General features: G+C 42.2%; 2 protein-coding genes across 3 annotated transcripts in view; both read left to right on the top strand.

Annotated features, from left to right (window-relative positions):
- The first annotated feature begins 12,095 nt into the window (after positions 1–12,095).
- LOC307091019 (butyrophilin-like protein 1) lies at positions 12,096–21,096 on the top strand. Of its 2 annotated transcripts, XR_013812702.1 has the most exons (7): positions 12,096–12,212; positions 13,890–13,988; positions 14,185–14,508; positions 15,089–16,061; positions 17,784–18,068; positions 18,895–18,981; positions 19,072–21,096. XR_013812702.1 is itself a non-coding variant. In XM_079757851.1 (6 exons), exons 2-6 carry the CDS (start codon positions 13,949–13,951, stop codon positions 19,125–19,127), a joined length of 792 nt encoding a protein of 263 aa, XP_079613977.1. In that variant the 5' UTR covers positions 12,096–12,212; positions 13,890–13,948; the 3' UTR covers positions 19,128–21,089. The 2 variants fall into 2 exon arrangements, 1 of the variants encoding a protein (XP_079613977.1); XM_079757851.1 differs by lacking the exon at positions 15,089–16,061 and having other exon boundaries at positions 19,072–21,089.
- Positions 21,097–22,795: 1,699 nt separating this feature from the next.
- The window catches only part of cfi (complement factor I), a 10,050-nt gene continuing 9,529 nt past the window's right edge, over positions 22,796–23,316 (top strand). Inside the window, exon 1 of the mRNA XM_079757721.1 lies at positions 22,796–23,316. This exon is cut by the window's right edge and continues 93 nt beyond it. Within this exon, the coding sequence (XP_079613847.1) occupies positions 23,237–23,316 (80 nt within the window). The 5' untranslated portion in view covers positions 22,796–23,236.

Consider the following 23,316-nt stretch of genomic DNA (forward strand, 5'->3'; position numbering starts at 1 on the left):
CAAGCATTTTTTTGAATTTTAACCACCTTTCCTCCAAGCACTTCCGGGTCATCTCCATAGGAATGGAAATTTCCTCTGAAAAAATGAGAATTCTATCATAAAACAAATTTGATGCATAATCCATTACGGCGGCAATATTTAAAGCAACATGCCACCGACGAAGTTTACCGACTCTACGTGAAGACTCATGAGAGACGCAGTAAAGCAGAAGAATAGAAGAGAAGATGAAGCAATTGATAATAATGGATATCAATTCCAGAAACATATTATTTGAATCGAAATGAAATCATTTATTACTGGTTATTAATCACACAATATGCACCGTAAGAAAATAAAATGCCGACTTCACATTTAAGAAAGACTACTGGGGGCAGTTAATTTCAACATAAACATAAGTTTAGCCTCTTTTTATCACATGTGAATTGGGTTTTCAACTGGCCTACCTTATTTTCGTTGGCCAAGTCCGACCTAAGTGATTCTCACTGTTGGCGACAACCTGATTGAGATCAATACAACAAGAACGCATGGATCAAAAGAGCGCTTGTTGTAGACCAACATTGGAAAACTGTAGTTCCACCGTAGAGACGCTAGAGCAATACTCCGTCGCGCAATGACGTCGGTTAGGAGAAGTGGAGTTGAATTCATTTTAAACAGCGCTGTCTTTTCCTATGTTTGAAAGGAAGCACCTTTCCATCCCTCCTTGATCCGATGACGTTTTCCACAAAGGTTAAGTAAAGGAGGCATAAAGGTTAGGAGATTTGACTATTCGTAGAGGCCCCAGGCACAGAAATGCAGAAGGAGGGAGCTCCCGCAGGATTTTAAAGTCATGTGACATGTCCTATAGGGAAGTTATCACCAGCATTTCTGACGTTTTGATCCCAAAATGCATTATGTTATGTGAGGCAACACAACGCATTCTTGATCTGACACCATGGACCTATTAAAAGGTCTGAATACATGGACCGATTAATGAAGTCGGAAACTCGCCTATTCACTTTCGTGGATGCAGTAAACATTTCCGGGTATCGGCGAGCTCCACCAATCAGAGTCGGCGTGTCACACTCCAGGATTAAAGGCGCGTTTATTGTTCTGGTGATAACGAGACGGCACGCCAGTGATGACGCTCACGCTTACGCGTGTTCCCGACAGCGACCGTTCATGAGCGCTGCTTTGGGAATCTAAAGGTTCTTCAGATCAGGGTTTTTTTATCAAATAAAAACCAGTCAGAACTTAACAGAACTTAGTAGGATCAGTTTCAAGTTTGCTTGCCTTTGTTTCCTTGATGTTTATCACCTACAATCCCTTTGTTTTATTTGTAAAGTCTGTAAAGTCTTATGTGTAATTCAGTCTTTGACCTCAAGGTGGACTCGTATTATTTATTGTAAATTTACCTGTTTTATTTCTTGGTTTTATTCGTTGTTGATCCGGAAACTTCCAGAAGCTAGCGTTGCAGCTGCAGACAAGCCACGTTTTGGCGAGGCAATCAGAGGCGGTCAAAAAGCAGCAAAACACATTGAGGAGTGATACCAGTGGTGCAAAGCAGATGGATGCCTTCTCTGTGGACAGAGTTTTTCAAAACAGACAGCACGAAAAAAAAGAATATCCTAAATTCAACAAAACCAAAAACAACAGTACAATGCCATTCAACAGCCAGGGCAAGACCACAAAACACTTTCAGTGCTATAAATGTGGAGGCACTTCGCACCCCAAGCATGAGTGTCCTGCCAATAGTGCCAAGTGCTATTCCTGTGGGAAAATGGGTCACTACCAGCGCGTGTGCCTTGCAGGTAAAGCTGTGCATGGTATTGAGGGAGAGGAAAGTGAGAGCTTCTTTCTCGGTTCTGTTTCATCTGATGCTGGTCCATGGACTGTTGATATTGGCATAATGGACAAATTTGTCACTTTCAAACTTGACTCCGGAGCAGATGTCACTGTCGTTTCACAGACTGTTTTAAATAAAAAAAATTCTGGCACACAGCAGCCTGTTCTCCAGAAAGCAGAGAAACTCCTGTATGGTCCGGGACAAAACCCTCTGGATGTGTCGGGATTTGTCAGACTGTAGCTGAGGAAAGGTACTAAACAGACAGCAGAGAAGGTGTATGTGGTCAACAACCTGAGAACGCCCTTGCTCGGGAGGCCAGCCATTGTGGCCCTTGGTTTACTCATCCGTGTGGACAGCATAGAGATGGAGAACATAAAGGCATGCTATCCCAAACTCTGCAGTGGCTTAGGTGAGATACAACAACCATACGCCATCAAGCTTAAACCTGGTGCTGTGCCATTTTCTTTGAAAACCCCCAGGAGAATTCCTATACCGTTGGTTGGCAAAGTCAAAGAAGAGCTCCAGCGCATGGAAAGCCTGGGCGTCATCAGCCGTGTCGAGGAGCCGACTGAGTGGTGTGCCAGCATGGTGGTCGTGCCCAAGAAGGATAAGGAGTCTGTACGCTTGTGTGTGGATCTGACCGGCTTGAACATGTATGTGTGCCGCGAAAAGTACATTCTACCCTCAGTAGACCAGAGCCTTGGAATGCTTGCTGGGGCGAAGTTTTTCAGCAAACTGGACGCCAACATGGGGTTTTGGCAGATTCCGCTGACAAAGGAATCGTCCAAGTACACCACATTCATTACACCCTTTGGGCGGTTCCATTTTAACCGCCTCCCCTTCGGGGGGAAGGGGAGGCCTCAGCACCCGAACACTTCCAGCGCATGATGGCTGAGGTCATTGAGGGGCTAGAAGGGGTGGTCTGCCACATTGATGACCTACTGGTGTGGGGACGCGACCAGGAAGAGCATGATGCTCGACTCCATGGCGTGCTACAGAGACTGGAGAAAGCAGGCATCACCCTTAATGTGGACAAATGCAAACTCTCCACAAGTGAGGTAGTCTTCTTGGGCCACATCATCACATCTGCGGGCATCCGCCCTGACCCAAGAAAAACAGATGCTATCATGGAGATGAAAGAGCCCACAAATGTCGGAGAGTTGAGGAGTTTTTTCGGCATGGTCAATCAGCTGGGAAAGTTCATTCCACAGCTAGCAGAGACAGACAAACCACTCCGTGACCTCCTCTCTAAGAAAAACTGTTGGGTCTGGGACGTGGATCAGGCAACGGCGTTCACATCGCTGAAGAGAGCACTGTCTTCTCCTCCGGTCCTTGCTATGTATGACCCGAACGGAGACACCAAAGTGTCTGCCGATGCATCGTCATATGGGCTGGGTGGCGTTCTTCTTCAAAAGTAGGAGGAGGAATGGAGGCCTGTGGCTTATGCATCACGGTCGCTAACTCCAACTGAGCAATGGTATGCACAAGTGGAAAAGGAGGCTCTTGGCCTCACATGGGCATGTGAACGGTTCAGGGATTTCCTCATAGGGAAACAGTTCTGTATGGAGACTGACCATAAACCTCTTCTCAGCCTACTTGGAGCACAAGCACTGGATCTGTTGCCGCCGAGAATCCAGCGTTTCAGGATGAGACTGATGCGGTATTCATACTCCATTGTGCATGTTCCAGGAAAATCACTTTGGACAGCAGACACACTGTCACGCTCACCTGTGAAATCACACATGACTACAGAGGAACAGGGGCTGATGGAGAGCACAAACATTTATGTAGACGCTGTCATAGAAGGACTACCTGTAAGCCCCATGTATGCGGAAAATCTGAAAGAGCAACTGAAAGAGGACGGTGTCTGCTCACGTGTCATGACCCTGTGCTCAGAAGGATGGCCAGCACATGCGAAACAGGAACCTGTACTGAAAAACTACTGGCCAGAGCAAGTTACACTCACAGTGAAAGACGGCTTATTGCTGAAAGACACAAGGCTTGTTATACCTGCTGCCATGAGGAACGACGTGTTAGCAAAACTGCATGAAGGACATCAGGGTGTGGAAAAGTGCAAAAGCCGTGCTCGTCAGTCTGTGTGGTGGCCTGGTCTCAGTCAGCAAATAAACAAAATGGTGCTCAACTGCAGGGCATGCATACAAGAGCGACAGAATCGCAAGGAGCCACTCATGCCATCAGAATGCCCAGAAAGACCATGGCAAAAGCTGGGGGCGGACCTGTTCCTCCTGGGGAGCAAAACTTACCTGCTTGTGGTTGATTACTTCTCCAGGTATGTTGAAATTGCATAGTTATCGCACACCAGGTCCATCGATGTCATTGTCCATCTCAAGTCGATTTTTGCCAGGCATGGTATTCCTGAGGTCCTGATGTCTGACAACGGGCCGCAATTTTCTGGACAAGTTTTTGCTGGCTTTGCAGCCTCGTATGGATTCAGACACGTCACCAGCAGCCCAAGGTTTCCGCAGAGTAATGGTGAAGCGGAACGGGCAGTACAGACTGTCAAAAATCTGCTGAAAAAGGCAACAGACCCCTACCTGGCTCTACTTGCCTATAGAGCCACGCCCCTTCAGAGTGGATACAGTCCAGCTCAACTCCTTATGGGTAGGCGTCGTAGCCAATTCTTCCCACTCAGCTAGACCCTGCACTGCCTGATGGTGTAGCTTTCGATAGGGAGGAAAGAGAGAAGAGGAGGTCTGACGCTGAAAACTACAACAGGCGTCACCGTGTCAAAGCTCTCAGTGCTCTGACGGCTGGAGAACGGGTATGGGTAACTGACACAAAGACGTCAGGAACTGTGCTTCAGAACCATTCCACTCCAAGGTCCTACTTGGTGGATCTACCCCAGGGGGTGGTGAGACGCAACCGCAGTCACCTGATACCTCTACACACGCCTACAAAAGGCAGAGGTTTTCCAACACAGCTAATACCAGAGACAACTCCTGAGCAGGCTCCGGTGATACCTGCTGTGACAACGCATGTTTCACCTACTGAAACTCCCACTCTCAGAACCAGGTCTGGGAGAGCTATAGTTGTACCTGGTAGACATAACCTGTGATCTAAAAAAAAAAAAAGATAAAAGGAAATACTGTGTTACTGTGTACTGTTCGTGTTCTAGTTTTGTACAATGGGGAGTATTTCGAATTTAATAGTACTTTATTTTGATGTTAAAATAATCTGCCTTTATTTACTTTGTTCTTCCTTACAGGGTTCAGATAGGGACAGACCTTTCAACAAAGAGGCAGAATAATCCTCTAAGGTCTGATGAGACAAAGGCAGTCTACCCTTTGTTCTCTAGAAAGGGGAGATGTGGTATTATTGCACTTTCACGTTCATAATAATAATAACGTGATAGGAACCTAGGTGTTGGAAGGTTTAACTCGCATGTGTTATTATTCAGAAAACACGACAAAGACTGTACCTAAGATTTCATAGCAATTATTATTTGCCTTACATTGCAATTCTAAACGGGTTTTACAGCAATGTGATGCCTTGATGTGTAGTTAAACAAGTTTAAGCTAAGTCAATCCTAAAGGCCTTAAACAGTATATTGCCTATTTTATCTCATATTGTGCATTCAAAAAGGGAAACATTTATTTTGGGTTTCATATTATTTTATTTCATATCAGCACATTTGAGAAGTAAATTTCATTTAAATCTCAACACATTCATAAACATTTAACATGTCACAAACAAGTTTAAGTGCTACACAGGCAACTAAAGAAGCCAATCATGGAGACTCACGAGAAGATGGTGATGGTGAAAATACCCCAGCTCAAGCTGACTCTGGTGAGCAAGCTGAAGCGACAGCACAAGACAAACAATCCCAGGGTGGTGCATATATCACACAACAGCCTTGAGAAGAAGTGAACGTCCACGAACGCTTACTGAAAAAGGAAAGGCTCAGCTGGATGAAAGGTTGTGTGAACTGAACTCAAATTTTGTGAAGCTATATGGAAAGTGAAAATATCACATTAATGACTTAAGATGATCCATTAAGCTAATAATGCTATGGATCTGATTGAGGAATCAACTCTATCCAAGATCAGATTGACAAAACTTACCTCAAAATAAGAGATATTGCAACTCCTGAACCTGAAATCCGGAGAATAAATGACACATGTAATGCACTCATTGTGACTGCAAATAAAAGTGCTCAACAATACCTCAGTGGTAATGAAGATTCAGAAGTTGTACCCTGGCCTGAAGCTGAGTCAGTGTTTGACAACACAGTGTCCAGTGCAACTTCGCTTAAACCCAGCTGTAAGTCAAACACCTCTTCCAGTCTGTCACGTTACAAAAAACAACAAGCAGTGGCTGAAGTTGCAGCTACACAAGAAGATCTCAAAATAATGAAAGAACAACATCAGCGAGAAGAAGAGATTCGGAAACTTGAGGTGGAGGAACAAATGTTAACGGCTCGAAGAGAAGCTGAAGAAAACAAAATTGAAGCAGAGAATACTAGAAAACAAACTCAAAAACAAACTCAGTTTATTTCAGAAAGCGCTGCTAGAAGAGCGGAGCTGGAAAAGAAAAAGCGAGAAGTGGAATGGTTGGAGGGAATAAAAAAGCACAATGCAGCACAAGCCAGGCTGAATATTTTCTCAGAAGATCATTATGATGAGGTAGAGCACCAGTCAGCCATTTTGACTGAACAGGGTCAAGACATTTATCCATCCTTACTAAAGGTTCCAGTTTCCCTCTACCAACCATCCACACTCAACCCTGCAAGCAACCCCTTCTATCCTGCTCAACAAGCACCGCCTCCCCAAGCTAGCCCTGCTCAGCAAACCATATCCAATCCATCTTATCATCCACTCCTAGCTGCATTCACTAAGACCTCTCCCCAACATCCCTCAATGTTCACATCCAATTACACACCTCAACCAGCCAGTTTCCTTCAATCTTCAATGGTTCAGCAAGCCATCCCCAATCAACCTCTTACCATGCAACAAGTCCCATTTACCAAGGTTCCCACTACTCACTCACCTACACTCACCACCTCTCATGAAGCCTCCAATGATCTTGTGAGAACACTCACTGAAGCGATTACAGCCAATCGTTTCCCAATCCCAGAACCGGCTGTCCTTGTGGGAGATCCTCTCAAGTATAATGATTGGAAGCTTTCATTCTGTACTCTGATTGATCGTAAGAACCTGCCAAATCAAGAAAAACTCTTTTTGCATAAGTATGTTGGTGGCCCAGCCAAAAGAGCTATTGAAGGACATTTCCTAGAAGCAACAGAAACGGCTTACAAAGCCGCCTGGGACAAACTTGAGGACAGATACGGCAATCTGTTTGTTATTGATAAGGCATACCGTCACAAGATACACGCATGGCATAAAATTGGTCACAAGGACAGCGAAGATCTTCGTGAGTTTGTGGATTTTCTAAGCAGTGTTGAATCAGCCATGCCTTATGTTCAAGGGTTACAAGCTCTTAACGACTGTGTGGAAAACCAAAAAATAGCTGCCAAATTACCTGATTGGTTAAGCGCACATTGGAACAGAAAAGTCAGTATGTACCAAGATGAACACAAACTGTTCCCTGATTTCAGTTGCTTCATGCAGTTTCTCAACCTTGAGGCTCAAATTGCATGCAACCAAGTCACATCCTTTTCAGCAATAAAGCTAACAGAACAAGAAGCTAAGCAAAAGGAAAGGGAATATCCACAAAATCAGAAACCCAGTTCTAGGGCTTTCACCCCTAGCTCAAGTGAGAAGACGAGCATCATGTTTATTTTCTGTCAGAGGCAAGGTCATACTCTCCATAAATGTTTCGAAATGATGGAAAGGTCAGTTGAAGAAAGGGTTAAATTTGTACAACTGGAGAAGTTGTGTTTTGGCTGCCTCAAGACTGGCCACAACTCCAAAGCCTGTACATCTAGGAGCATATGTGACTCATGTGGACGAAACCACCCTACATGCTTGCATCAAGATCGATGGGTGTATAACCAAGGACAAAGAAGAGAAACCGAACATGAACAATCTAACAAAACCAAGGAAGCTAAAATTAAAGAGTCCACACCGCCACATACACAAGAGTCAAAGCAAGCTACCTCTAACAGAGTCGTTCAAGAGAAAGGTACCACTCATACATCTACTGTTGTCAAGGTTTATGTCTCCACATCAGCTGAACCTGACAAAGAAGTTCTGGTGTATGCCTTGCTTGACACTCAGAGTGACACCACCTTCATATTAAAGGATACAGCCGAGGCATTGAATGTCAAGAAGGAACCAGTGAAACTGACAGTGTCAATGATAACATCAATCACAAAGGTTGTATCCAGCTAAAGGGTGAGCGGTTCTACGAGTAAGAGGCATTAACTCTGAAAATATAATCAAACTCCCAACAGCTTATACCAGGGATTATATACCAGCAAATTGATCTCATATACCCACAACTACAACTGCAAAGTTATGGCCTCACTTAGAACATCTAGAGCATGAAATGTCTCCAGAGCTTGACTGTGAAGTAGGATTGTTAATTAGCTATAACTGCCCCCAAGCCCTTCTTCCCAGAGACGTCATTAGTGGCAGTGAGGACCAGCCATACGCGCTCAAGTCTGTTTTGGATTCGAGCATCATTGGCTACAGAAATTCTGGCCTTGAACATGATGATGAAACAGGCATGATGAGTCACCATATCATCACAAAGCAAGTCATACCAGCAATCAAGTCTTCAGTTGAACTCAAATCCGAAATCCATAATGTTTGCATGACCAAAGTCAAAGAAATGATGACTCCAGCAGACATAATCAAAGTCTTCGAGTCCGATTTCACTGAGAGGACCAGTGAAAAAGTTTAAATGTCACAAGAAGACATGTTTTTGGCAAAAATTAAAGAGGGCATCAAGCAGAAGCCTAATGGACACTACGAAATGCCATTGCCTTTCAAGGAAGAAAGGCCAAGTCTGCCAAATAACAATGCATACGCAGAAAATCGGCTTAAATGCCTGGAGAAACGTTTGACAAAGGAGAACCCAGCTGACCATGCCTCTCGTGGGCTCATTGTAAAGGAGCTTGAGGAGTCCAACTGGTTTACAAGACCGAGTTTCCTGTGGCAAACAGAACTTCCTCAGGAAGAAGAAATTAAGGTAAGAGAGCTTGATGACGAGGACCCAGAACTCAAAGGAGCACAGGTTCACACTACTGAAGTACAGAAGGATAGGTCACTGTCAGATTGTTTACAGAAGTTTTCAGACTTAAGGACAGCGGTAAGAGCCATAGCAAGACTTAAGCCGTGTGCAAAGGAGATAAAGGGTCTAAAGATAGGATCTGATAAAGTTACTACACTCGAAGAATGTCAGAAAGCTCAAACTACTGCTTAGTGACACAACACGAGACAGTAAAGGCACATACACAACTAGACCATTTTATTTGGAAAGGTCCATACACAAAACTGTACTTTTGCTTGAAGCTGAGTATAAGGTTAATTAATTTGTGAAAGTGATATAACCACATTGTCTGACTATACAATGTTTTGTTTTGGGAAAGACGCTGTTCACTATGTTAAGTCTTTTTAGAAAGCATATGTTGTCTGATGGTGGGAGTGTAACTGCAGGCAGTGTTTTCCTGCTCTATAAAGTCTTATGTGTAATTCAGTCTTTGACCTCAAGGTGGACTCTCGTATTATTTCTTGTAAATTTACCTGTTGTTTTATTTCTTGGTTTTATTCGTTGTTTATCCGGAAACTTCCAGAAGCTAGCGTTGCAGCTGCAGACAAGGCACGTCACGTTTTATATTTGCGAAGGTTTTATATTTTAAGCTTTCTTCAAGCGAGATTTAAGTGAACCCCATTGGCTACAAGCAGGCAAAGTGGTTAGTATTGTGTTTTTGTTTCCTTTTAATTTGCCGTGAAGGATTTATGTGCTCTTTGACAATTGTTTGTGTGTTAAGCTAATTTCATGTCTGTATTGTAGTTCCACGGTGTGATGATGTCTACAAGATGTGCGACATTAAACCATCAGTAAAAGGAGCCGGAGTCTTGCATATTCAATGGGCGTTACAATGAGAAGCGCATACAGTATTGCCACTGTGGAAGGCAACACTTGCCCTTATCTATAGCTGGTTTACCAGTACACAACGTTTACAACTGAGCAAAGTCGATGCCAACAGATGGTTACAACGTCAATCAATAGTAAAGTATGTGATATGACGGTTGATTCTTTTATATCGAGTAAAACGTTCATGTTCCGCCATGTTCATGCGCGTCACTAGTAAACCATACGTAACCAACTGGGCAACTCTGTTATCAAAATCTGGCCCCAGCTCCTGAACGGAAGTAGAATCATAAGAGCGTCATGAGGTGTCGTTCACGAGAACTTTCTGACGTCGCGAAAATGTTTTCCCCATAATTTCCAGTGATATGAACGCACCATAATGGGTAGGGTAGTGGTCTCAATGACATCACGAATAAAACGTGTTTTTCTAAAAAAAAAACTATATGTTGCCCTGATTAACGTGTGGGTTCTACAGGAGAAAATTCCATAGATTCACAATATAACGGCCTGTGGTAGGCCTACGTATAATTTGGATGGTTACGACATTGAGGCTTTTAATAAAAATCTCTATGATGACAATGAATGGAATTTTTACTTCCGGAACCACACTGTTGCGCTCTATAGGGGTCAATATATTGCCACCTTGCACATCTGGGCCCCTAGGCCTGTTTGTTTATCCGTGTTACGAGGATCATTTATTCAAAGACGACATTTTATTATTTATTGGCACATGGATATAAAAAAAAAAGACTGGACATTGACCTAACATTTAGGTTCTTAGTGGACTTATTGTAAAGAGCTTTCAGAATCTTATCAGTTTAGTCAGTTTTAATTGTTTTTAATGATCAGTTGTATGAGTGTATGTGTAACGGGTGTGCCCGCACTGCTATTGTTCATGAATGGGCGCACATCCGTTAACTGATATAGTGGTCTGCGTTGTGTTCGGGGTGAATGCGCTGGACTGGTGGAAGGACGGCTGGACAACAATGGAGGATGGCTTTTCTCATTTATTGTTATCTGCCTGCATGAACCAAAGAAAACCGTGTCACTGAATGTAAACCGTCGTAGACAGGACCACATTCCCTCCTCCACTCAGAAAGGTAACAGCATTCTGACAATATATAACAATAACATGAAAATAAACAAAATAACATAATGAATGCAATTGACTGCACTCCCACAAACATAAACATGACCAGCATAGACAATAAACACAAAACAGACAAAGCATTCATACCTGCATGAGCCAAAGAAAACAGTGTCACTGAAAGTAAACCGTCGTAGACAGGACCACGTTCCCTCCTAGCAAACAAACACACGGGGAAACCCTGTAGCACTCTGACGCCCATGTATACAACAAAACTCACAAAAAGTGCATTGTTGCACTTTTGCAATGTTAAGTTACACATTAAACATTTTCATTGTCTACAACACAATTTACATGCTCAAATATGTCGACAAACACAACAACATACCTCCACTCAGATAGGTATCAGCATTCTGAGCTTGGTGCTGCATACACGTCACTAAACACAGACTTTTCTTAAATCGACAGTACAGGTATAATGAACACATTAACATTGGAGTTGGAACACGTTACAAAAAGGTACCTTGAACATAACTTAAACACATACTGGTTCATATTAATCAGCATTTGGTGACATTTCAACAAAACTAAAACACGTTGTTTCACCCTGGTTACATATGTATAAAATGAACAATAAAGAATATTTCACCCATCATCCGAATAGATGATAACAGCCCTCTAAACCTACTGGCAGGTAGAATATATAGGCATTCATATATAGAATTTAGAAATTAATATATATCAGTGGGGCCAGATTTTGATAACCGAGTTGCCCAGTTGGTGACGTATTGTTTACTAGTGACGCGCATGAACATGGCGGAACATCTAAGTTTTACTCAATATAAAAGAATACCATCATATGATATCACATACTTTACTATTGATTAACGTTGCAACCGTCTGTTGGCATCGACTTTTCTCAGTTTTAAATGTTATGTACTGGTAAACCAGCTCTAGATAAGGGCAGGTGTAGCCTTCCATACAGTGGCAATACAATGTGCTTCTCGTAAATAAAAGCAAAAGGATAGTGATAGTGATAGGCTCCAAGGAAATAAAGGCGTGCAAACTTGAAACTGATCCTACCAAGTTCTGTTTAATTCTGACCGTTTTATTATGGGATGAAAAAAACCTGCTGTGAAGAACTTTTAGATTACCACGGTCGCTGTCGAGAACACGCGTCAGCGTGTGCGTCATCACTGTCGACAGTCTCGTCGTTATCACCAGGATCATGAACGCGCCTTTATTTCGTGCCCATTGAAAACACATTTCCAAGGACATATAACGGTAAATACGTATTGCTTTGTGACATCCTCTCCATATCTAGGCCTACGTGTGTGCCCGGTGTGTCCGTCCTGCGTGTTATATTGGTTTATAGGCTATTGTATCGATACAATAGCCTAAATAATTTATCAATCCGGACTTAATCTGTGGTGAAATTAAGTTACCGGTGAATCGATGGTACACCACATGCTGCTCACTGTAGGCCTACACCTGAATGTGTTTCACTTTTAAAGTTGAACCTGTTCGTTGGGTAGTTATTGTGTCCTTTGTGCACGAGGATCAACGCACTTCCCTGTCTCTCTTCGGTCCTGTCTTAACAACTCTGCGAATAGTTTTAGCACCGTAAAAGCTGCCATGACCGCGACATATACAACACAACACAGTTGAAAACAGAAGAAATGCAGGTCTTAATGTACACGTAGGCCTGCATTTCAAGGGATGGCTGAAGATAGCCCTTCATTGTCTTGAAGGAACTTCCTCTTTCACTTTAACTCCAGGGAACACTTCAAGCTCCTTGATATGGCTTGTACAATATAGATGTATTTTACACACACACATCAAACGCTGCATTATCAAACTATCCAAATGAGTCGCACGCAGGTAGGTTGCTTGTGTCGTTGTGTAACTTGCTATGAGCGTTATAATGTACGATGTTGAAATGCGCCTGTGGTAACCGTGGGTGTGGTCGCCGTGTTCCGTGTTCCATGGGGGGTGCTTTGGCGCCCTCCTAGGTCCTTTGCGGATTTGGAGTTGGAGGACATTGACACAGTCACTGAGACGCTCATAATGATGGGTTAGGTGGAGTGTGTTATGTGTGTGCGTAAATAAAAACTGCTGAACCTAGGCTCCTGTCTTGTCATTCCCTTGCAGCTCCCCACAATCGTGTTTGTGTCCGGGAAGCCTGGACCTGGGTATTAAATAAATGAAATCGAATGAGCAATTCGAGTACTTGTACTGATTATCCCTACCCGCAGGGCATGTTCTAAAACTAAAAATTGTCCCCACCACAGCTCAGGCCAAACCTACGGCCTTGAATAGTCACAATGGAATAACAAATGTGTTGATGTTCTTTTTTTAATCAATAGCATTTGCATTGATGTAGATTCGATTTTATTGCTCATAAATATTAAAATATTATTATAATATATGTATTTTTTATTATTGATAATTATTAATATCAATAAGAAGGGAACCGTGCAACTTTGTTATTCAGGAAGTTTGTATCAAACAAGTAGCCGTTCGTATTACTCAGTACCTTTGAAGTAGCTGTCAGGTTCATAAAGGTTGGTGACCCCTGACGCATTGTCCATCTACCCTTATCAAGTGGGCCTTAATAGCAATATAAAATGGGAGGCAATCTATTAAACACTAGTAGTGAATCAAGTTTGTGTGTTACTGTTAATAGACGTCCATAACACTATGTGGAATACATCAGGATCAGACCAATAGCCATCTAGGTCTACCATTTATGCATAGATAAGATGTTATTTGACTTATTTGATTTATTTATTTTGAAGTCCAATATATAAGATGATAAATTACTTTTCAATCCCAGACAACAAACTCAATTTTGTATACATACTTAAAATATGTCCATTTTGTTTTGTCACAATATCATGTATTATTGTAATGTCAGGTAAGGATGTACATGTTTTAAAAACATTTATTATTCTATTTCAGGCAAAGGCAGATGTCCATGTTCCCCTGATTAAGTCAGAGGAACCTCTCCAGGGCTTCTCATGGCAGTCCTTTTTCTCCAGTTGATCTACTTTTCTGCAGGTAAAATATCCCATAATTACCAATACTCTTTTTGGTTGTCATACTGTTGCCATAATGTGACTACTAGGGTCAGAGGAGAGTGTCCAGTAGCAGATCCTCTCCTGGCTCCGCATGTAGCAAGGTGGATGATAGAGAAGTGTGCTGTGTTCCCCAACCTCACAACCTCTCCTCTACCTCGGGTCATCTCTCTGTCTAGGGGAAGCTCTTAACGTGAGGGCACTGGTCGGTGATGACGTCACTCTGTCGGTTGATACAAAGACGTCGTCAGACATCAGCAAGGCTGTAATGGAGTGGTCCAGGACAGACCTGACTCCTGATATTGTCCATTTGCGTGAAAACGGTCTGACAATTTATCAAGAGCAGAATCCGGCATACAGAGGCAGGACGATGCTGTCAGCAGAAGATCTGGATAGAGGAATCATCTCCCTCAAACTACCCCGCGTCCAACTGGACGATGAGGGGAACTACACCTGCCTGTTCAAGTCCAAAGACAACAAGTACACCGTCCAGCTTCTTGTAGGTAAGACTGCTAACCGTAGGTTTGAACAAGACCAGACCCTTTCTAGCGGGTGAGTTAGATTCTACTAGGGGTGTAAATCTCTGGTTTCATCACGATACGATATTAAATCGATTCATTGGACAACGATACGATATTTGCCGATATCAAAAGTCTGCCGTGATACGATATCGATTCAATTCAGTGGCCTGCGATCGATATGAGACGATATCATATGCCCATTTAACACAACCTGTTACATTCACATCAACTCACAAAAAAAACGTAATTATAATTTAAACATTTTATTGCTTTGCTCTTCAAGATGTTAAACAAAAACCATACATTTAAGAGCTTAACTTAAGAGGCTGTAATCGCTTTCAGAACAAATGTATTTGTAACCATTTCACCATTACAATAAATAATATAATAATCAAATACGTCTTCCACTGTCCTTTGGGAGGTTTTTCTTCAAAAAAAAAAACAAGCTTAACTTAAGAGCCTGTAATAGCTTTCAGAACAAATGTATTTCTTTCAGAACAAATGTATTAGTAACCATTTCACCAAAACAATCAATAATATAATAATCAAATATTTCCTCCAGTGTCCTTTGGGAGGTTTTTCTTTAAAAAAAAACCAACTGGTCAACATGCTCTGTGGACAAAACACTGCGTTCAGAGCGGACAATGTCTCCAGCAGTGCTGAAAACACGTTCTGAAGGTACACTAGTACCAGGAATGCACAGGTAGGTTTTGGCAAGGTTTGCCAGGAGGGGAAACTCAGTCTGATGTGTTTTCCACCACTCCAACACATTACCTTCCAGGGGCAAAGGGTCAGTGTCTTTATACTTGGCAACTTCTGCATGGACTAGGTCTCTGGAGGTCTTTTGCCTTGGGTCAGCAGTGCCGAACGTATCGTCAAAGAGGTCCTGAAATGCCTTCGACTTTTTGGGAGCTGGAAAATATTCAAAAATGACACAGAACAAAAGACTAAATTAATTCAGAAGAAATCTATTTTTATTGCACTTCAAACACTTAACCCTATAAACTCATTCATACACTAAGTCAATAACACTTTCCACATGCAGGAAAAACACACACACCTTGTTCTTGAGCCTGGGATGTCTCAGGGGTTGGCTCCAAGTCAGGCTCATCATCAGTTTGGTCATCAGATGAGGGCGGAGGTATGTTCTCCTCGACATTTGTCAAAGTGTCATCCTGTAGATGATCATGATCACACACACAATTAAATGGAAAGCATTTTAACAATAAGAAAAGGCAAGATTTCTGAATATATTTTAAATATATTTATATTTTTAAGTATCATCAAAACATAACTATAATAGACAAAAAATATGATCTTACTTTCTGGTCCCACAGCTCTGAAGCCTCATATGTGATAATCTGGAAGGCCGCTTCTTTCTGCTCCTCACTTAGAAAGGGCAGAGTCTTGAATCTTGCATCCAAAGCAGATGCCATGTGGAGGACCTGCTGCACATCCTGGTAGCGCTGTGATAGCTCCCTGGACATAGTGTCCTTCATCTCTCCTAGTAAAGCAGAGTCTTCTTCTGTGATAAGGTAATGCACCAGCAACTTTGCTCTGAGTGGAGCGATGACCGACAAAGTGGGTTGTTTCTCTTCACACATTATTGTGGTGGCGGTTCTGACTGGTCCGAGGAGCTTTACCATGTCTTCTGCAGCAGTGATGTCACTTTCACTGAGTGTGTGAATGTCATTCACACCTTTCCTTATTTTCCTGTCTAGAAGTGAAGCACACACAGCAGCCTGCTGTTTCAAAAATCGCTTGAGCATATCAAATGAGCTTATCCAGCGTGTGCTCACGTCTTGTTTAAGCTTGTGTATGGGGATTCCAAGCAACTTTTGCTTCTCTTTTAAAACTGCCGTTGCTACCGTGCTCCGGTGAAAAAACGTGACGATTCGTCTCACTCTGCCCAAAAGACGAGTTGCACCCGCACATTTCAGGCCTCTCTGTGTGGCCAAATTAATTGTATGCCCGAAGCACTTGTTGTGAGGTGACATTTTCGCCTCTGCTCCGGCTACCGTCATATTGATGGCGTTATCTGTGACAAGTGCGGGATTTTTGTCGCGAATATTCCACTCTTCACATGCCTCTCTCAAAACTGCCGCAAGATTTGCACCTGTGTGAGAGTTGTTCAAAACACGAGTCTGAAGAACAAAATTCTTCATCTGCCAGTCAGCGTCAATATGGTGGCTGGTCACGGTTACTTACGCTTCTGTTGTACAGGACGACCGGCCATCTGTAGTCAGAGCGACTCGTTTTGCTTCCATCAACTCACGTTTAACGTTGTCTTTAGCTTGATTGTATAGCTTCGGTATGCAAGTTTCACTGAAATACTGTCGGGATGGGATTGTATATTTTGGCTCCAGAGTATGAAGTAGCTCACGAAAGCCGGCGTTCTCGACAACACAGTACGGCCTCATGTCTTTGCAAATGAAATGTGAAATGGCAGCTGTGATACTCATCGCTCTTTTGGAGTTGTGGTTCAGTTTTTGTGGGAAAAAAACTGCTCAGGGCTGGTGTTGTTGACAATGCTGAGCTGCCGTCGGACACATCGACGACGTTGCTGCGTGCTTCATGGGGGTCAATGCCGTGTTTCTTTTTGAGGTGCCCGGACAGGTTAGTTGTATTTCCCGAATATTTAATGTTGGATCGGCACTTTTTGCATAGAGCATGCGTTTTGTTCGTTGACCAGTCTTTTTTCAGAAATCCGAAATATTTCCACACCGCTGACTTGTATCCGAGAGGGGGTACAATAGCCTCGGCATCATCTTGGCCGTTAGTAGGATTAGCCGTGCTGCTGCTAGCAGCCAAACTAGAAACCCTCCCATTCAAACATGTGCTCTTTGCGCTCATGATTGCCTCGTTTAACAGGTGAACCAGTAACGCACATGAACGGCTTGGCGCGCTTGGCCGGAAATAGTGTCACAAACACCCGCGCAAGGAGATTGTCAAAATAAAAGCGTATAATGCAGCGATATGCATCGATGTTTGAGCGTTGCATCGATGCATTTGGATCGTTCGCCAATGTATCGATATATCGATGTAGATCGATGTATCGTTACACCCCTACAAATATAGTAGAACTACCCCTCTTAACCCCACCCTCAGGGTCACCCTTCTCCTCCCAGTCATATCCCTAACCCCACCCTCCTCCCACTCATAACCCCAACCCCACCCTCCTCCTCCCAGTCATAACCCTCACCTTACCCCCAGGTGCAGCCTCCTCCTCCCAGTCATAACCCTCACCTTACCCCCAGGTGCAGCCTCCTCCCCAGTCATAACCCTGGAGGATGGCAACAGCAACGGCCTGGTTCTGGGCTGCCGGGCTAAAGGCTGGTACCCACAACCAAAGCTCTCCTGGTGGAACGCTGATGGACACCTCCTGCCCGCCGTAACCATGTATACCACCCAGGACCCCGACCGACTCTACAACATTTTCAGCACCGTGGAGGTGGAGAGGAGGAGGCTGAGCAGACTTCTCATCTGTAGAGTTCACCAGGAACTCTTCAACCAGACCAGGGAAATGGAGATACGCCTTCCTGGTAGGTCCTGTTATGTCTTGTGATGATGTCACTGGACGTAGCGTCTGTGACGTCACCCATTGGTTAATGCAAGCGTTCTATGATGGTGAAGACTTTGTGTATATGGAGCATCAGCACTCAGCTAACACGTTAGGGTCGGCTTAGCTCAGGAGGTAGAGCAGTTGTTTTGTAACCGACAGGTTGCTAGTTCAATCCCCAACTCCTCCTAGCCGAGTGTTGATGTGTCCCTGAGCAAGACACTTAACCCTAACTGCTCCTGACGTCGCCTTGCATGGTTGACTCTGACCCTTGCATGGTCAATGTGCTTATTAACCGATGTAAGTCGCTTTGGATAAAAGCGTCTGCTAAATGCCCTAATTGTAATTGTTAGCCGTCAACAACAGACACCATCTATAACTGGCAGCACAGTTTATTACATTGAGGGTAGTTTTATAAATGCCTCGCACTAGCCTATGGTCAAAAACATATTTGTATTAATGTAAACGTATTATTCAAAAACGTAATAACAATTTGAATACGTTTTGAATAATAATTTAATAAAGATAATTGTCAACTAGGACTTCGTTAAAACAGATCCTAAAAAACGAGGAAGACATTGATTGGCTTTGTATTACAAAAGTGAAATCCCATTCCTTCCTGTCAAATTAAAATGATGGCGGGTCTTTCTGCGTCCTGATCAATACTGCAAACTAACTATAGGCCGTAAGAGGAACTTTAGCCTAGTCTATACCATGGACCTTTAACAGGACGTCGGAGGAATCTCATGCTGGTCTCTACCCTGAACAACCTTAATTATATTTAGAATGACTACGTAACCTCTTTACAGATTTTGGCTGTCCCTCCAACCATTTGTATGGATTGTTGGCTGCTTCGCTGGTTATTTTTATGGTGGCTTTGGTGATTTTGATGATTGGTGAGTACATAGTATTTGTAAGATAATGAGATGCTTTCATTTATTTAATGAATTCCAGCTAGGTGCTAACTCTGATACTGTTATGTCCAGCCTACAGAAAGGTTCATCAAAACTCCCAGAAACAGAAGGACAACAATGAAGATTAGAGCTCATCCTGACACACCCCCACACAAGCTGCCACTGCCCACTACGGGCCTCTAGCTACCTGCTACTGCTCGCTATGTGTCTCTTGCTTGCTGCTACTGCCCACTTTGTGCCTCTAAATAGCTGCTACTGCCATCTATGTGCCTCTAATTAACCGCTACTGCAATCTACTGTATGTGCCTCTCACTATCTGTCACTGCAACAGATTCATCAGGGTGGACAAAAACATTCGGAGGGACTATAAGTTCACATGAGATGCCTATTATTAATGAAATGGAATATAGTAATACATCAGGTATCTGATATGAGTTACAAAACAGTTAGATCCAACTGCGCATTGTGTTTGGTTGAGCACTTTACTAGCCACGCTAGTATAATTCTACAGGTCGATGGAAGTCTGCAGGACACTACCATTATGGCCTTGTATTAAGATAACGTTGAAGCAAAGACTCGCTTTGATCAGCCAGTGTGTTCTAAGCAAATATTTTTTTGTTTTTTTATTGATGTAGCCACCTTGATGTTACGTTACCACCTTGATGTTATGTTACCATGGGGATTCGTTTTCATTACTTGCATCACGAGAATTGCGTTACCATTTTGATTCTGTTACACTAAAAGGAGCAGTATGCAAGATTTAGAGGAAATTCCCCCTGCCCTTAGCCCATCCCAAACAAGGGCAAATATTGGGATATTCCTGGTTGGTAGCTACAAAATGATCCCGTTGGTGTTTGGTGTTGGTGTTTTTTTTTTTTATGATTTTCAAGCCTGATGTAAGTCACTTCGGGTTAATGGTCATCTTTTCCATGGCCTTGCTGAGTGTTCGGTAGAAGGTTTCCTTGGTGGAGGTGGCATATTCCTTAGCAGCTGTATATTGCTAGTTTCACCCCATTCCCCTTTACTCTCACCATGGTTAGTCTGCCCTGAATGATGTACTCAACGTCTAATAGTACGTACGACATGTGGGGCCAGAGCGACAGCAACTCCTGCTTGTGCAACCTTCATACCATTCTACACCAACTGCCCACCTCTCAGGACATCGTCCTTAAAGCAGGTCAGACTTGTATCGTGTGCCAATGTCTTGCAGTGTGCTACAGAGTCCGCCAGTACTTTCACACTTGCATGTTCTTACATTAATGGTCCCTAGCCGAAACGTATGACTCTGATTTCGCTCCATTGGTATTATATTGGAATAAATCACTATATCCTACTTAACTATTAACCCTATAGTAAACATGAATTATCCTAAAATGTATATTTGTATTGTACTTTTCTTATTGTAAAATTAATAACGAAAGCCTTCCTGGCTCAAAAAGTGGATAGTTTTAAGAAGCGGTAATGAACCGGTAGATTAAAAATGAAAGAAATCAATATAAACATATAGAAAAATGACGCAGTGTAATACAATCACGCTTTGTATGTCTGGAGATCATGAGCATTCTCATTCTGCTCCAAGAACTCAACATAACAGTTTTGATATACGGATACTAACATAACGTGTGTGTGTGTGTGTGTGTGTGTGCACAGTTTTAATGTCCCTATTTTATTTGCCGTCTTAAGCTTTCTATTTTCTATTTTTTGATTTAACAGCACCTTTCCACTCTTGATTCGAAAAGCCCTTTACACATTTCATCACATGTACTAACATGTACTTAAATTACATTTCATTCTACATTGAATAAAAAAAAAATGAAATACTATTATTTAATTATTTCTCTGAAACTTGGTTATGCCAATCTTTTCATGACTCAAGCTGTACCAGTTTACTCTGAAGACGCTTTTCTACAAAGCTAAATATAAATATAACCGCAAGCGGTGATTAACGGGTCCGAGCAAAATTAAAAGTCAAGAACACACTAATGGAAGATATATAAATATAACATAATTGTCATATTTAAGGAAAGATGTTCCATTTATAAACCTGAACTGAAGCCTCATCACATCGTCAAAATGTCTATTGATAAGCACACAACATCCAGAAAACTCCAAGCACACATTTCTCAAGTGAATAAAGGGCTTTCTTCAAAGCATATACCTGAAAAATCTTTGAAATTCTGGGGAAATTAAACATTTATAGTCAAGAACACTAACGGAAGAAATATAAATATGAGTTAATTATGAAGGAAAAATGGTTAATGAAGAAGTTCCCCTTAATGCCATACTGGTCTTTGCAGTCCGATTCGAAACTAATGAGCCGGAATGTTGATTGCCTGATGAATTTCAGGTGCTGTTCAATGTTGTGTTTCTTAAATGAGTGGCACACATAATGCTCTAATCAGGATTCGAACGCTCAACCAAGGATCACCAGTACACGGCATAATCCCGTGGAGCCACTGATATTCCTGAACGGCATGAAGCCTCATTCACATGGTGAAAATGTCGATAGAAAAGCACACATCAAGAAAACTCCAAGCACACATTTCACAAGAGAATTAAGGGCTTTCTTAAAAGAGTACAGATCTGAAAATTTGCACTGTTAATGGTATCCACCAACTGATAGCCGTAAGGAAGTTCTACAATAACGAAATGGTCATATAGGCAAAATGGGTTGAGACTGTGGACGTTTGGCTTTTCTATGAAATTGTGGGAAAAGTAAACATTTTTAGAACAGAAGACCAAGGTGAAAAAGATGCATATAATTTTAGAGATTAATATGATGAAAGAATTTTGAGTCCAGGTCAATCTTGTAAGGAGAAATAAGGTGTGTGTGTGTGTGTGTGTGTGTGTGTGTGTGTGTGTGTGTGTGTGCGTGGGTGGTCGTGGATCTAGTAGATCAGGGACTGATCATCTCATGGAGTGACTGAATCTTGTGATGTTCATGTGAAGAGATGTTCTTGTTTTAGTGAAGGTGACTGACCTCTGCCTGTCTGTCTGCCTGTCTGTATGAGCTGTTTAGTTGACTATTGACTTTGTGTTAAACATTGCTCCTAGCTCTGATTAGGACATTATTTATTCAGACAGTTTACTGGAACCTGGTGGCTCACCTTATTATCCAAATACATAGTCCAAATAAATGCTCCAAATAGATAATCTAAATACGTATTCCATATACATACTCCAAACATATACTCAAAATGCATACTACTTATACATCCTCTCAAAAAATTCCCAATCATACCAATCTCATTATTTAAAGGGTGTGTGAGTGTGTGTGTGTGTGTGTGTGTGTGTGTTTTTTGTGTGTGTGGTCAGCTCTGGGTGGACACATCTGAGAAGAAAGATGAGATCAGAGTCCGGGACAGAGCTCTCTCCTGCACACCATTTAGCTGGCCCGTCAGTGGACTTCTCTGGTCCGTCTCTGGACACCGTTTTAGACGTGAAGACCCAGAAACAGTCTGTCTTTCTGTCTTTTGGTCTGTCTGTCGGTCGGTCGGTCGGTCTGTGAAGATGAGGATTCATTTGACAGCGGCCGTTTTCATCTTCTTGTCCATCGCTCTCTCTGCTGCAGTAAGTAATATTATATATATATATATATATATATATATCCTATATAATACTTGTATTATATATATCAACTAGTTGAATACAATAATGCCTATTATATATTTATCATCTATGACAAATGTACTTTGTGCTGTCGCTTTGGATAAAAGCATCTGCTTAATGCCCTAAATGTAAATGTCATCTAGTACAATATGAGAATATATATATATATATATATATTTATATATATAATGGAGAGAGATGATCGTATCCAATCATATTGTTCCAGGGCTGTTTCCTCGGGGAAATACTTGTTAAAGTCTTCTTCACGGTGTTAACACTAAGTTCATGTTACTCCACGAATATGTCCAGCTTGGGAAGCCTATCAATCCTGCCCATTTCAAGTTTTGCTTTATATTTCATTAGTGGAAGATGGATCCATGACAGGGAAACACAGTCATTGTAGCATATGGCGTGCACTTATAATGGGATGTACTATAATATATTAAGTATAGAACATGGTGTGTAATAATTATGGGATGTACTGTATTATAGTAAGTGTAGAATATAATATGGTTTTTAATAATTATGGGATGCGCCCTGTAATACAGCAAGTGTAGAATATGTCGGGTAATAATTATGAAATGTTCTCTGTCATATAGTAAATGTTTAAATTGTTGTGAAATCATTCATGGGACGTATTTTGTTGCAGGAGAGCCCAGAGGAAGATGCCCAGGCCTCAGCCATTGACTCGCCCAAAGGAAAGGCTCA

This window comes from Pollachius pollachius (genome assembly GCF_949987615.1).
Source record: "Pollachius pollachius genome assembly, chromosome: 20".
Lineage (NCBI taxonomy): Eukaryota > Metazoa > Chordata > Actinopteri > Gadiformes > Gadidae > Pollachius > Pollachius pollachius.

Bases quoted from the DNA above. Each gene is read 5' to 3' on its own strand.
- LOC307091019 (XM_079757851.1), top strand. From the start codon at position 13,949: ATGGCAGTCCTTTTTCTCCAGTTGATCTACTTTTCTGCAG. The intron at 13,989-14,184 runs GTAAAATATCCC...CTCTCTGTCTAG, and splicing joins GTTGATCTACTTTTCTGCAG to GGGAAGCTCTTAACGTGAGG. The intron at 14,509-17,783 runs GTAAGACTGCTA...CCTTACCCCCAG, and splicing joins CACCGTCCAGCTTCTTGTAG to GTGCAGCCTCCTCCCCAGTC.